General features: G+C 37.4%; 1 protein-coding gene across 8 annotated transcripts in view; it reads left to right on the plus strand.

The window, feature by feature from the left end:
* Positions 1-9,778, plus strand: part of LOC6619463 (zinc finger protein 2) — a 36,073-nt gene extending 26,295 nt beyond the window's left edge. For 3 of the 8 annotated variants that reach the window (XM_032723815.1, XM_032723816.1, XM_032723817.1), the window contains 6 exons: positions 1,528-2,925; positions 2,988-3,211; positions 3,267-3,614; positions 4,291-4,434; positions 4,490-7,384; positions 8,231-9,443. In XM_032723815.1, coding sequence (XP_032579706.1) covers positions 1,528-2,925; positions 2,988-3,211; positions 3,267-3,614; positions 4,291-4,434; positions 4,490-7,384; positions 8,231-8,854 — 5,633 coding nt within the window. In that variant the 3' untranslated portion in view covers positions 8,855-9,443. Of the gene's footprint in view, positions 1-1,527; positions 2,926-2,987; positions 3,212-3,266; positions 3,615-4,290; positions 4,435-4,489; positions 7,385-8,043; positions 8,155-8,230; positions 9,444-9,605; positions 9,673-9,726 lie in introns of those variants that run through there. The other 5 variants (XM_032723822.1, XM_032723823.1, XM_032723818.1 and 2 more) reach the window with 5 other exon arrangements.
* The last annotated feature ends 3,241 nt before the right edge of the window (positions 9,779-13,019 follow it).

Raw genomic sequence — 13,019 nt, forward strand, 5'->3', positions numbered from 1 at the left:
ACGTGCACACTTTGCTCCACACGAGTTTGATCCTCAGTCTCAGGCTCAGACTCAGTATGCTGCCCAGACTCTGGCTAGTCTTTCTTTGCTTGGGCATGGGTATTCGAAGCCCACAATCCAAGCGGCCAAACAAATTTACTCCACTCCGCAGTGTGAGATTCCCATATCAGATGCGCGGCGTCGTGCAGGTCCGAACCGCAGGCATAGCACCTAACCACAGAACACCGACGCGACGCCGAACCCCAAAGCCCGAACTAAAAGACCGAACCTCGCAGAGACACAACAAACAGTCGCCGCTCCACCGCCACTTCTTGCGCACATACGGATTTGGCAGAACACATAGCAGTACTCCGCACCACATCAATTTGAAGCCAGGCCAGATTCGCACTTGCCCCTCGCCATGAGCTCACCTGCGCCCACTCCTTTTCATATGCTGATAATTGCGCATGCTGCTGCTACACTGATGTAGGGTGTCTCGGGTCTATATGCAAAACGACAATAAAGGTCCAAACGATTTCTGCGTCACTGCCAGCTCGCTTCGGCTAAAGAGTATTGTGCCTGCGGATCCGAAAAGCTGCTCCCCTGCGAATGCAGTCTGATGTTTCCCCTTGTTTCCGTTTGTCTTTCGATAAATTATATTAATTACTCTGTTGATTCTGTGAGCTTTGAACCTTTATTAGTGGCCTTCTCGACATTTCTAACTAGTATTAGTATTGGTTGAAGTCAATTTTTAGTTCAATTACAAATTGTTAGTTTTAAACATAAAAAAAATGGTAACTTCAAGATTAAAAATGCCTAATAACAAATTTTGCCACGATTAAAGTTTATTTAACAAAAATCTGAAGTAATAATACTCTTGCAATAACCTCAAAGTTTCAATTTCCTTTGCCCATAGCTTTCGAACGCCTGAACCGTTGACTTAATTTCTGTTTGTACGAAAGATTGAAAAACTGGAAACAAAACAACACAGAACGCTATATCCGACTTCCTTTACTACCAGAAACCTGCTACCCAGCTAGGGGGAGTGCGAAAGAGAAATTCGATTTGAATTTATTTTGGTATATCGATAGAAATCGATAACAAAAAATAATAAAATGATAAACTCTCAACTCCCTAGCTTCTATAGTTCCTGAGATCACATACGGACTGACGGATAGACGGACATGGCCAGATCGATTCGGCTATTGATCCCTTATAAGGTCGGAAATGCTTGCTTCTGCCTGTTACATACTTTTCAACGAATCTAGTATACCCTTTTACTTTACGAGTAACGGGTCTAAGAACATACAACCTTTCAACAAATCTGGTATACCCTTTTAATCTACATGTAACGGGTATAAAAAACAACGTTTTTACTTCAAGTGAATATAATCTTCGGCCTGCCGAATCTTGCTTTGTTTTATGTTGAAATAAACTTGTGCTGCCTAGGTGTCACTATAGTTGGGCGCAGGCCGCCTTACCGTGAGGCTCACTAGGCATACGATTTATTTTTTCCTTCCTTATTTTATTAAGGTGTTTTATTTTCAGATGTTTCTTTCGCATCTGGCCTAAATTTGGCTAGAACCGCAACCAATGATGCAACGGATGCCAGCTATGCTGCGGCATCATCTGCGGCAGCTCCTGCCCTTCCGGATGTCAGTATGTTTTCACCAACATCTCCCTCAAGTTGCGCAACATCTTGCGATAAGAATTTGAGTCAAATTGTATCGCCAAACGTAAATAAACTTGGTTCAGGCGTCCCTACAACAGTATTCAAGTGTAATCTCTGCGAATACTTCGTCCAATCTAAAAGCGAAATTGCGTCTCATATTGAGACTGAGCACTCATGTGCTGAGAGTGATGAATTTATAACTATACCAACCAACACGGCTGCCCTGCAGGCTTTCCAAACAGCTGTGGCTGCAGCTGCTCTAGCTGCCGTGCATCAAAGATGCGCTGTTATAAATCCACCGATACAGGAGACCGTCGATGAAGACAAGGACTTAGATACGAATGTCAGTGACGCTCCTCTGGGCATAAAACAAGAGCGCGTCGAACAGGAAGTTGATCGTACGACATCAATGGAGGATATTAAAGACTTGGCCTCCCAAGCGACAGAATCTGGAGCTCCAGAGTCGCCAAAAGTTGCAGAAACTGAAGTTGGGGTACAGTGTCCGCTTTGCCTCGAGAACCATTTCCGGGAAAAACAGTACTTGGAGGACCATTTAACAAGCGTTCATAGCGTTACAAGAGATGGCCTCTCCCGGCTCTTACTTCTGGTGGATCAGAAAGCTTTGAAAAAAGAGAGCACAGATATAGCATGCCCTACAGACAAAGCTCCATACGCAAATACGAATGCGCCCGAGAGAGCACCATCCCCTATTGAAAACACCTGCAACGTTAGCCTTATCAAATCAACCTCAGCTAACCCAAGCCAGTCAGTGAGCTTGCAAGGACTATCTTGCCAGCAATGTGAGGCAAGCTTCAAGCACGAGGAACAGCTACTTAAGCATGCCCAACAGAATCAGCACTTTCCTTTGCAAAACGGGGAGTATTTGTGTCTTGCAGCCAGCCACGTTAGCCGTCCTTGCTTCATGAGTTTTAGAACCATTCCAGCTATGATCAGCCACTTTCAAGACATGCACATCAGTCTGATTATCTCGGAGCGCCATGTCTACAAGTATCGTTGCAAACAGTGCTCCTTAGCATTTAAAACACAGGAAAAACTTACCACGCATATGCTCTACCATTCGATGCGGGATGCTACAAAGTGCTCCTTTTGCCAACGTAACTTTCGCAGTACACAGGCGCTTCAGAAACACATGGAGCAAGCACACGCTGAGGATGGAACCCCATCAACAAGGACAAACAGTCCGCAGACGCCGATGTTAAGTACTGAGGAGACTAACAAGCATCTTTTAGCGGAGTCCCATGCAGGAGAAAGAGGTAAAACGAATTCATTTCTAAAAAATAAGAATTCCGATAGAAAAAAACTGGATTTGTTTCAGAAGTTTCAGGGAGTGATGTCTCGCCAATTGAACTGGAGGCGCACCTAAACAAAGAAACTAGACATTTGTCACCTACTCCAATGTCTCTCGATTCCCAATCACATCAACAATACCTCGCGACTTTTGCTGCTTTGCTCAAACAACAGCAGTGTAACTCAGATGCTGTAGGCCTTCATCCCGAAACGCTGTCTATGTCCGCTGGAGAGATGCCCCCTCAATTGCAGGTAGATCTTTTTTGAATTCGTAAAGGGCACACAGCTAATATAATAATTGTTTAAGGGTCTACAAAATCTTCAGCATATACAACAGCATTTCGGAGCAGTTGCTGCCGCATCGGGTCTTCCAATTAACCCGGTCGATATGCTTAATATAATGCAATTTCACCACTTGATGTCCCTCAACTTCATGAACTTAGCACCGCCCCTAGTATTCGGCGCCAATGCTGCAGGCAATGCAGTATCTGGGTCATCAGCGCAAAATAACAGCATTACAACCGCCACCGCAACATCTGCTTCAGGACTGGATGATACACATCTTACCACTGGTGTCAGCTCTTTACCGGTAGATTCGGGGAAAGCTACCGCAGTTCCACCTCAAACTCAGCTCAATGCGAACGCAAACTCTCAGGTACTGTATTAAGACTATGATTGTTAAATCATAAATTGTAATTAATTATATATCAACGATTTTGGGTAACATATTTAACCGTAAATGGTTTTAATCTCAGCATAAGAAAATTAATTCAATTAACATAATTAATTAAATTAATTTGAAAAGAAATTGTTTCTTTGTTATCAATCATAAATTGATCTTATTCTTTTTAATATTAAAAATAAACTTGGTTCGGCAAGCGGCAAATTGGAATAGGCATCATTCGATATAGTCGTCCGATCTTATAACTCTTCTTTTGCGAATGCTTCATGCAGATAGTTTTAAAGCATTGAGACTAGTATTGCGTAGTTAAAGACCAACTGACATGAATACATAGATTCGGCTGTTGATACTCATAAAGAACATAAATATTTTGAAGGTTCGCAAATGCATGCTTTTTTAAAGGATATTTCCAAAGCAGGATTTCGGAGAACCTTTAAAAATTAACATTTTTGTCGGTTTCTTTGTTAATTGGTATCTCGACGTTTACGGACTTACAGTCGGAAATGGCCAGATCGACTTGGCTGGTGATCCTGATCACAAATGTATATAGAAGTTTTCTTTTATATGTTACCAAGTTTTTAACACATCTCGCTTGACACACGGTTCAAATAAGCGTAAATATCTTATTTTTATCTTGACTTTTTTTTAGCAGCTGGCCAGCAACCAAAAACGAGCTCGAACGCGTATTACAGATGATCAGCTTAAAATATTGCGGGCCCATTTCGATATAAATAATTCGCCAAGCGAAGAGAGCATTATGGAGATGTCTCAGAAAGCAAATCTACCAATGAAGGTAAGGCTGCTAGGGATTGATCGAAAGTGCAGATAAACATAAATATTTTTTGCAGGTGGTTAAACATTGGTTCCGGAACACGCTATTTAAGGAAAGACAACGTAATAAGGACTCTCCTTATAATTTTAATAATCCACCATCGACTACTCTGAATTTAGAAGAGTATGAACGTACAGGACAGGCCAAAGTTACCCCTTTAAATGATACTTGTAGCGTCGCAGTAACAGGACCAATGACATCATCAACTATTTCATTACCACCATCTGGTAGTACCAATTTAAGCTCTAAAGAAAACGCAACTTCAAAAGTACTAGCGGCGGGAAAAGCTAACGCATCAGGGCCTGTTACATTTACTGCAACTGTTCCAGTTTCAACACCGTTATCTCGTCCAGAATCGACGAACTCAAGCGGAAATATATCCGACTATATTGGCAATAATATACTTTTTGGACAGCTCGGGAGCAAGGACCAGATCTTGCCGTACTCTTTAGACGGGCAAATAAAGTCAGAGCCGCAGGATGATGGGGCAACTGATTTTGCATACCAAACAAAGCAGCATTCAAATTTTAGCTTTTTAAAACAGCAACAGGATCTAGTGGATCCCCCAGAACAGTGCTTGACAAATCAAAACGCGGATACGGTACAGGACCAATCCTTGCTAGCGGGTTCGGCTCTTGCATCCAATTGTCAGAGTCAACAGCAAATAAATATATTTGAAACTAAATCAGAAAGTGGGAGTTCCGATGTACTATCACGCCCTCCGTCTCCGAATAGTGGAGCTGCCGGAAATATGTATGGCAGCATGAATGATTTAATAAACCAGCAATTGGAGAATATGGGTAGTAACATGGGACCACCAAAAAAAATGCAGATTGTTGGAAAAACGTTTGAAAAGAACGTAGCTCCAATGGTGACCTCAGGCAGTGTTAGTACTCAGTTCGAAAGCAACTCTTCAAACTCTTCGAGCTCCTCATCGTCGACATCAGGTGGCAAGCGAGCTAATCGGACTCGTTTTACAGACTACCAAATAAAGGTTTTGCAGGAGTTCTTCGAGAACAACTCATATCCAAAGGACAGCGATCTCGAGTATTTAAGCAAGCTTTTGTTACTGTCTCCCCGGGTTATAGTAGTTTGGTTTCAAAACGCCAGACAAAAGCAACGTAAGATTTATGAAAACCAGCCGAACAATACCCTGTTTGAAAATGAGGAGACGAAAAAGCAAAACATTAACTATGCGTGCAAAAAGTGTAACTTGGTATTTCAAAGGTACTACGAGCTTATACGGCATCAGAAAAATCACTGCTTCAAAGAGGAGAATAATAAAAAGTCTGCCAAGGCACAAATCGCTGCAGCTCAAATCGCGCAGAATTTGAGCTCGGAGGATTCTAATTCTTCCATGGATATACACCATGTCGGAATTTGTCCACCAGGCTCAGCAGTTGTTTCGCAAACCCTGTCAACGCCGGGCTCGGCAGCTCCCCTTTCGGGACAGTACACCCAGCATTCATTTGGCGCACTGCCCTCGCCACAGCATTTCTTTGCAAAGTCTTCTTCGCTTACTGACTTCAGTCCATCCACGACCCCCACGCCGCCGCAACGAGAACGCAGCAACAGTTTAGATCATCCTCAACGACCTCCCAAGTTTGATTGCGACAAATGCGAGCTGAAATTTAACCAATCGGAAAAATTGCGAGAGCATCAACTATTACACCTGATGAATCCAGGAAACATTTTTTCAGACGCAAGTCAGAACTCTAACCCTGAAGCCAATTTCGGTCCCTTTGGCAGCATTTTGCAAAGTCTACAACAAGCGGCGGCTCAACAGCAGCAGCTACAGCATCAACCGCCGCCAACAAAAAAACGGAAATACTCGGACTGCTCTTCCAATGCAGATGAAATGCAGTCCCTGTCGGAGCTTGAGGCTTCACAAAAAAAGCACGAGTTCCTGTACAAGTATTTTATGCAGAATGAAACGAGCCAAGAGGTAAAACAGCAGTTCCTCATGCAACAACAACAAAAGAAATTAGAACAAGGAAACGACTGCGATTTTGAACTTGATTTCCTAACTAACTTCTATCAGCAGAGCGAATTAAAAAAAGTCAGTAACTATGACTTTTTACTACAGTACTATCGCACACATGAAGAGGCAAAATCCAGCCAACAGCATCTATTTAGCTCCAGTAAAAAGCCTACCATCGAGTTTCTACTTCAGTACTACCAACTTAATGAGTCGAAAAAGTTTTTTCAGTTAGTTGCCTCGCCCCAAATAATTCCTGATGTCCCAGGCTACAAGCCATCCTCGCGAATGCCAAAATCCACTTCGGATGAAGCCCCTTATATTGGAGAAACATCATTGGAGCAGGCAACAGAACTACAAAGAGAGAAACAAGATGAACAACTACGCATAGACAGGCCAAGCGAAGAAAACGAGTTATCTATGAACAAAAACAAAGTGGAAAATATTAATAACAACAATATTGGCATTCATGTGGGCCAAAGCAATTTAACCGCGACGAACGGCATCCCTTCAGATGAAACAAAAGACGAGTGTACGCAGGAATCATCATTAATTGCGATGGATAATGAAAACAAGTATCTATGCGCGAGATCCAAACAAAAAGATGACAAGGAAAAGTCGCACTACTTACATAATCTTGAGGACTTCCTGGATGCCACAATGATAGAGAACAACTCCCAGACTTTAACATTTAATGATGACGAGAAAGCATGCCAAAAAGATGAACTTACTCAAAATTCCAATGCAATTGAGAAGCGGTCCTCTGTGTCTCCGGTTAACGTTTCATCCAAGCAAAATAAGCGCTTACGAACAACCATCCTTCCGGAGCAATTGAACTTTTTGTATGAATGTTATCAATCCGAATCAAATCCAAGCAGAAAAATGCTTGAAGAGATATCTAAGAAAGTTAACTTAAAGAAACGCGTAGTTCAAGTAAGTACCAAACGACATGAAAATTATATAGAAAACTTAGATTTGGTTTATGTAAGTTTGGTTTTATACTTAAAAAAACAAGAGAGAATGGTATAGTCGAGTTCCCCGATTATCATCTTTTTTCTGGGGTATCAATAGATATTGGGGAATAAAATAAGAAGAAATGTAAAAATTGTTTAAAAGTGTGTGCGTGGCCGGTTTGTTGGCTTTAGGGCGTTAGAGTGGGCGTGGCAAAATTTTTTTTGGCAAGTTGATAGAAATTTAGAAAACATGAGAAAAAATATTAACACATTTTTCAAAAGAGTGGGCGTGGCAGTTTTTTCCGTATGAACGTCGAGACCTCAGGAACTAGAAAAGCTAGAAAGTTCAGATTTTCAAGTTTGTTTCAAAACGGTTGTCACGAATCATTTAAGTTATCTATTTTTTCATTTTATATCATAATTTTTAAATTCCTTCCTAGCATTCCTAGCTGAGTCTAGAAACTTGACTATATATTTCTCCATTATTATTTTTTTAATTATTATTGCAAGGTAATATATGTTTTGGGTTACCGAATCTAATTTGCTTTCTTGATTCATATGCTACAAATATTTACAACGCGCCGATGATTTATAAATTCGCTTATATTCATTTTTTAAATTTATATTTTATTTTTTTAGTGACAATGCAACACTGACCTATTAAATGATAGGCAATCAAATTAAACCGTTTTTGGGTTTCACCTGATTTTTTTTAAGTCATGCTTTTCATCTTGCTCTAAAGAACTGAAGGTAAATAATGCTTTTAAGCTTTAAGCTAGATGGACAAAAATGCAATTACAACGATAAACCTATTTTATTTTTCAAGGTCTGGTTTCAAAATTCACGGGCAAAAGACAAAAAATCGCGGAATCAGCGACATTATGCACACATATCTGACGATAATAGCTACGATGGCTCTAGCGGGAAGGAGGCTTATAGCGACCTAAGGTCCAACGGCATAACCGTGGATACGGACCTCGAAACAAATCTACAGGACTGTCAGCTGTGTCAAGTCACCCAAGTCAACATCCGAAAGCATGCTTTTAGTGTCGAGCACATTAGCAAAATGAAGAAATTGCTCGAACAAACCACCGAGCTCTATGCACAGAGCAATGGCAGTGGAAGCGAGGACAACGATTCTGACAGGGAAAAACGATTTTATAACTTATCAAAGGCATTTTTGTTCCAACACGTTGTGACAAACGCGACAAGCCACTCTATTCACACAGCTAGACAAGATTCTGATGCTATTGCCGAAGGGAACTGTATGCTTAACTATGACACTAATGGTGGCGATTCCAAGAGTCATGTCCAGCATAATTTACCTAACGAAGTCGTTTCTGAAGATACGCGAAAAATCGCTGGTAATCAGGAACTTATGCAGCAGCTTTTTAACCGAAACCATATCACCGGTAAGAGTTTCGGAAAGATACAAAAATCATCTATTTGATCTTATCTGTTGGTCAGATTTAAAAATACCAGTAAAGCTTGTTATTTAACACGTTTGCTTTGTCTGTTTATTTTAAAAAGTTTTATTTTGCTTGATGCCCACACCTGAATTGATAGTTTCCAGAATGTTCAAAAACATATCTATACTAGTAGGAATATATTTTTTACGCCTCGCAACTTGACATTTTACGAAATAGTTCATACTAAAAACTAATATGTGTAAGCAAATAATGTATGCCTGCGTGTGAAAAACAACAAAAGTAGAATAAGAGAACTAATTACTCTTAGTGTGAGTGCTTTTAAAGTAAGTTCAGGAAAATGTCACTTTAAGTGCCGAGAAAACACTACATGCTAAAAGTTACCCGACCTATTCCGAAGCGTTTTTAAAGCAACCGTTGCAAAATTTAGGTATGTTTTCCAAAATGATGCAAATTAAGTTTTTGGTGCTACAAATACCGATATTGGCACTTCATTAGTGCTTAAATATCAATATATTATAAATGTATAAGCCAATAAACACCATATCGAATCACATCAATATACTGAAACATGTACAAAAATAAACATTTAAATTTATTCAAATTCTTTAATTACTAACTTGCGTTTTTATTATTATTTAGTCGTTGTCTTAATAATATTTTGGTTTGTAAACTTAATATTGAATAAACGTTTTCAGTTGGAGTAGTGTAACACAAACATCTAATGATATATTCAATGGCTGATAGCTTAATCAGTAACTCTCGTTTTATTAGTTATAGGTGGAAAGTAAATCTGAGTGTTTATATGGCCTTATAACCGTGGATAGTGGTTAAAATGTAGGTGAGTTGATATACATATAGTTTTTTAAACCGTTAAACATATTCTACCTTGCAGACTACAGAAGAAAAAGTATTTGCACACGCGAAATATGCGTACACTACGAAAATACAAACAAAAAAAACCAACCATACTACGAAAACTGAAAAGTTCCTATTTTAAAGAGTTTACAAAAACATTGACATTCCATCAATCTACAGATATATGTATTGAATTCTTGCGAAAACCTATTCCAAAATTAGTAAGAATCTCTTAATTATACGGAAGTGTTCCTAACTATTCGAAATATAAATTAGCAATAAACTTAAGGTATACACATGCACACTTGAGGCAATCCTTAACAATTCAAGATGGAGGTCGTTATCTTGATAAGTTAAAATAACAAGTCGCTCCAAACAAAAATATGATATCATATAGATACATATATAATGGATTAGATTTAGTGAAATGTAAACTGAGTTCCTAGCATTTGATTGCTTTTGCCTTTGTTTTTATATTAGAATGTAGCCAATGAATACTAAGATCTGCTTCAGTATGCCGACTATAAAAGCTGAAATATATACATACGTGGTTCCTATTTTATTTAGAAACACTGTACAATATTAAAGAAATTAATATTATTTACGTCATTCTTATACTGAGAGAATCGTGCCAATAATTTGTTCTTCAAAAAATTCAAATTCCGTATGAAAAGAAAAAGGGAGAGCAGAGAGAAAAGGAAAGGGGCTTTAGTTAAATCATGAATTTTGTTTCGACCTATATCACAGTTTCCTTGTTAAGTAATTATTATGACGTATTAAGCAATTCATTCACAGTTAAAAACTTATTAAATAAATATTTATTTCCAATCATTTCTTTGTTTATAACTTAAGTTTAAAAAACTAACTTCTGGGAGTAACAGGAGTTACTATTTCACAATTGTATAACTTTTTCTCAAATCTTCCAATACAAAACATAGAATTTAAAGCAAAAACTCAGCTTGTTTGGTACGTTTACTTACATGTATAATTTTAAAATGTTCCTTGTCATTGTAACTATTAATAATTTGAAAGGACAAATTTAGACCATAAACAGTTACAACATTTTTAAACAAAATAGTATTTGACTGATAATTAAAATTAATATATACAGCCCTATATTTATTTGATTTTATTCTGCATTACGTATATTTATACGTACTAGTACTCGTTTATGTATAAGTTCATTGTTAACCGCAACTAAATATAACATATGTTGCGAAACATAAGAATCTACTAAGAAGTTCCTATAGAATTTAATAAAAAGATATACAAATATATTTACTTGTAAGTTCAGGAATACTATATATGACAAGATTTTCTGTTCGTCTCACCATTAATTGGCGACAGGCAATTTATGTAAAAATAATGCCGTATGTCCATTCTAATATTAGAATATTGCAAATATGTGAATGTTTGAAATCCCATAATCAGTTTGTAAAAGAAATTTTTAAATACATATGTACGTACTTAAGCCTTCACAATTGCCAACAAGCACAGATTTGCATAAATGGACAGAATACCATACTAACACCCGATAACATATATATATATAGATATATATATATATTATTTATATAATATATTTTATATAATATATTTCCAAATTTATGACTTCGAAATAATCGATTTGAGTTTTTTTAAACAATCTTATTCAAAATATGAATTCCATAGGCAACACCAAAATAATATGAGATTTTAAGATGATATCAAAACTTACATTGCTCAACTGATAGACACCACACATACCGATGTATGTACGTATAAATATACAACATATCACAAATATTACTAAAAAAAAACTTAACAACTATTATTTTCCCTTTGAAAAATTTTTTAAGTCAGACATTACAAGCATATTTATTATTTTTTTACAAATTAGGCATATATTTTGTGTGTTCGGAAATACTAAACACATTTTGCACAATCGTATGCTCTTAGTTTCTCAATTGAAATAATATTTACCATATGACAACAAATGTTTCTTATATTTAGTATAAGTAAACAAAAGCGTATAAGTAATTTTATTGTCAACTTATTAATTAATCAAAGTTACTACAAATACTGGTAAAACTTACAAAAGTAGGAAGTATAAATAAAAAATATAAAGTTCCTATATATTTAATAATTGGCAGATGTGCATATATTATAAAATTATAAATGAATAAAAATATGAAACAGAAACACTTGTATTTTCTTGCACCTATGACATCAATGAAGACTTTTCATAATAACAGTAATTTACGCGATTTCTGAAATACTAGATTCGTTGAGAAATATGAAACAGAATGGACCAATCCAAAAGGGTCCGCCGTTCCGTATTAACTTTAAGATCTCGAGAACTGCGAAAATATGGTTGGCTAAATAGAACACATAAAAATCTATCATTAAAGTCTTCCAGTTTTTCTTAGTTTAAAAAAAGTCTGAGTATGCAGCTTTATGGACGCAAATACTTCTTCGCAGCGCGGCAAATTTCTAACTGAAATCAATAATGTCTCTATAGGGGCTTAATAAAAGAAAAAAATTGACAATGGGACTTAAATTTCTTTTTCGTGGCTAGAACACTTCCCTTTCCACCTCTTCTTTTGCTTCAGAAAAAATTAACATCTCTTTCATCAAACAAGCAAGAAGTCAACCAGCGATTTATCTCATACGGTATATATATTCTTGATCAGGATCAATAGCTGAGTCGATTTGGCAGTGTCCCTCTATCCGTATGATCCCCTCGATCTCATGAACTATTTAAGCTAGACAATTAAGATTAGACATGAAGACTCCAGAGGCAAACACACAGCGAAAGTTTGTTTTGAAATGTTGCTACGCCCTGTCTAGATCTTGTCGTACATGCGGACGAACAGACGGACATGGCCAGATCGACTCGGTTATTGATTCCGATTAAGAAGAATCGGAATCGCTACCTGTTCATAATTTTCAACGAATTTATTATAGCTTTTTAGTCTAAAAGTAACGGGTATAAATATAACAAGTAAATACAACAAGGTGAGTCCACATACGGAAATGGCCAGATCGATTCAATTATTGATCTTAATCTAAAAAAGATAGCACTCCTGGAGCCATACTTCACTGTCATCCACAGCTTTATACTTTATAGGATGGGGAACCCTTTCTTCTACCTGTTAAATGAATCGCCTACACCCTAATACTCTGCGAGTATCGAGTATAACAGCAAGTGTAAATCAACCTTGTTAAAAAAAATATCCTATTTTACTATTTAAACAGTATTTTTTCTAATATATTCATTTGTTTGTTAAGTTTGGTGTATAAGGTAAGAAATAACTCAATATAGGAGTTAAACCATAGGAGTTGCTACAA

The sequence above is a fragment of the Drosophila sechellia genome, chromosome 4 (assembly GCF_004382195.2).
Source record: "Drosophila sechellia strain sech25 chromosome 4, ASM438219v1, whole genome shotgun sequence".
NCBI classification, from domain to species: domain Eukaryota; kingdom Metazoa; phylum Arthropoda; class Insecta; order Diptera; family Drosophilidae; genus Drosophila; species Drosophila sechellia.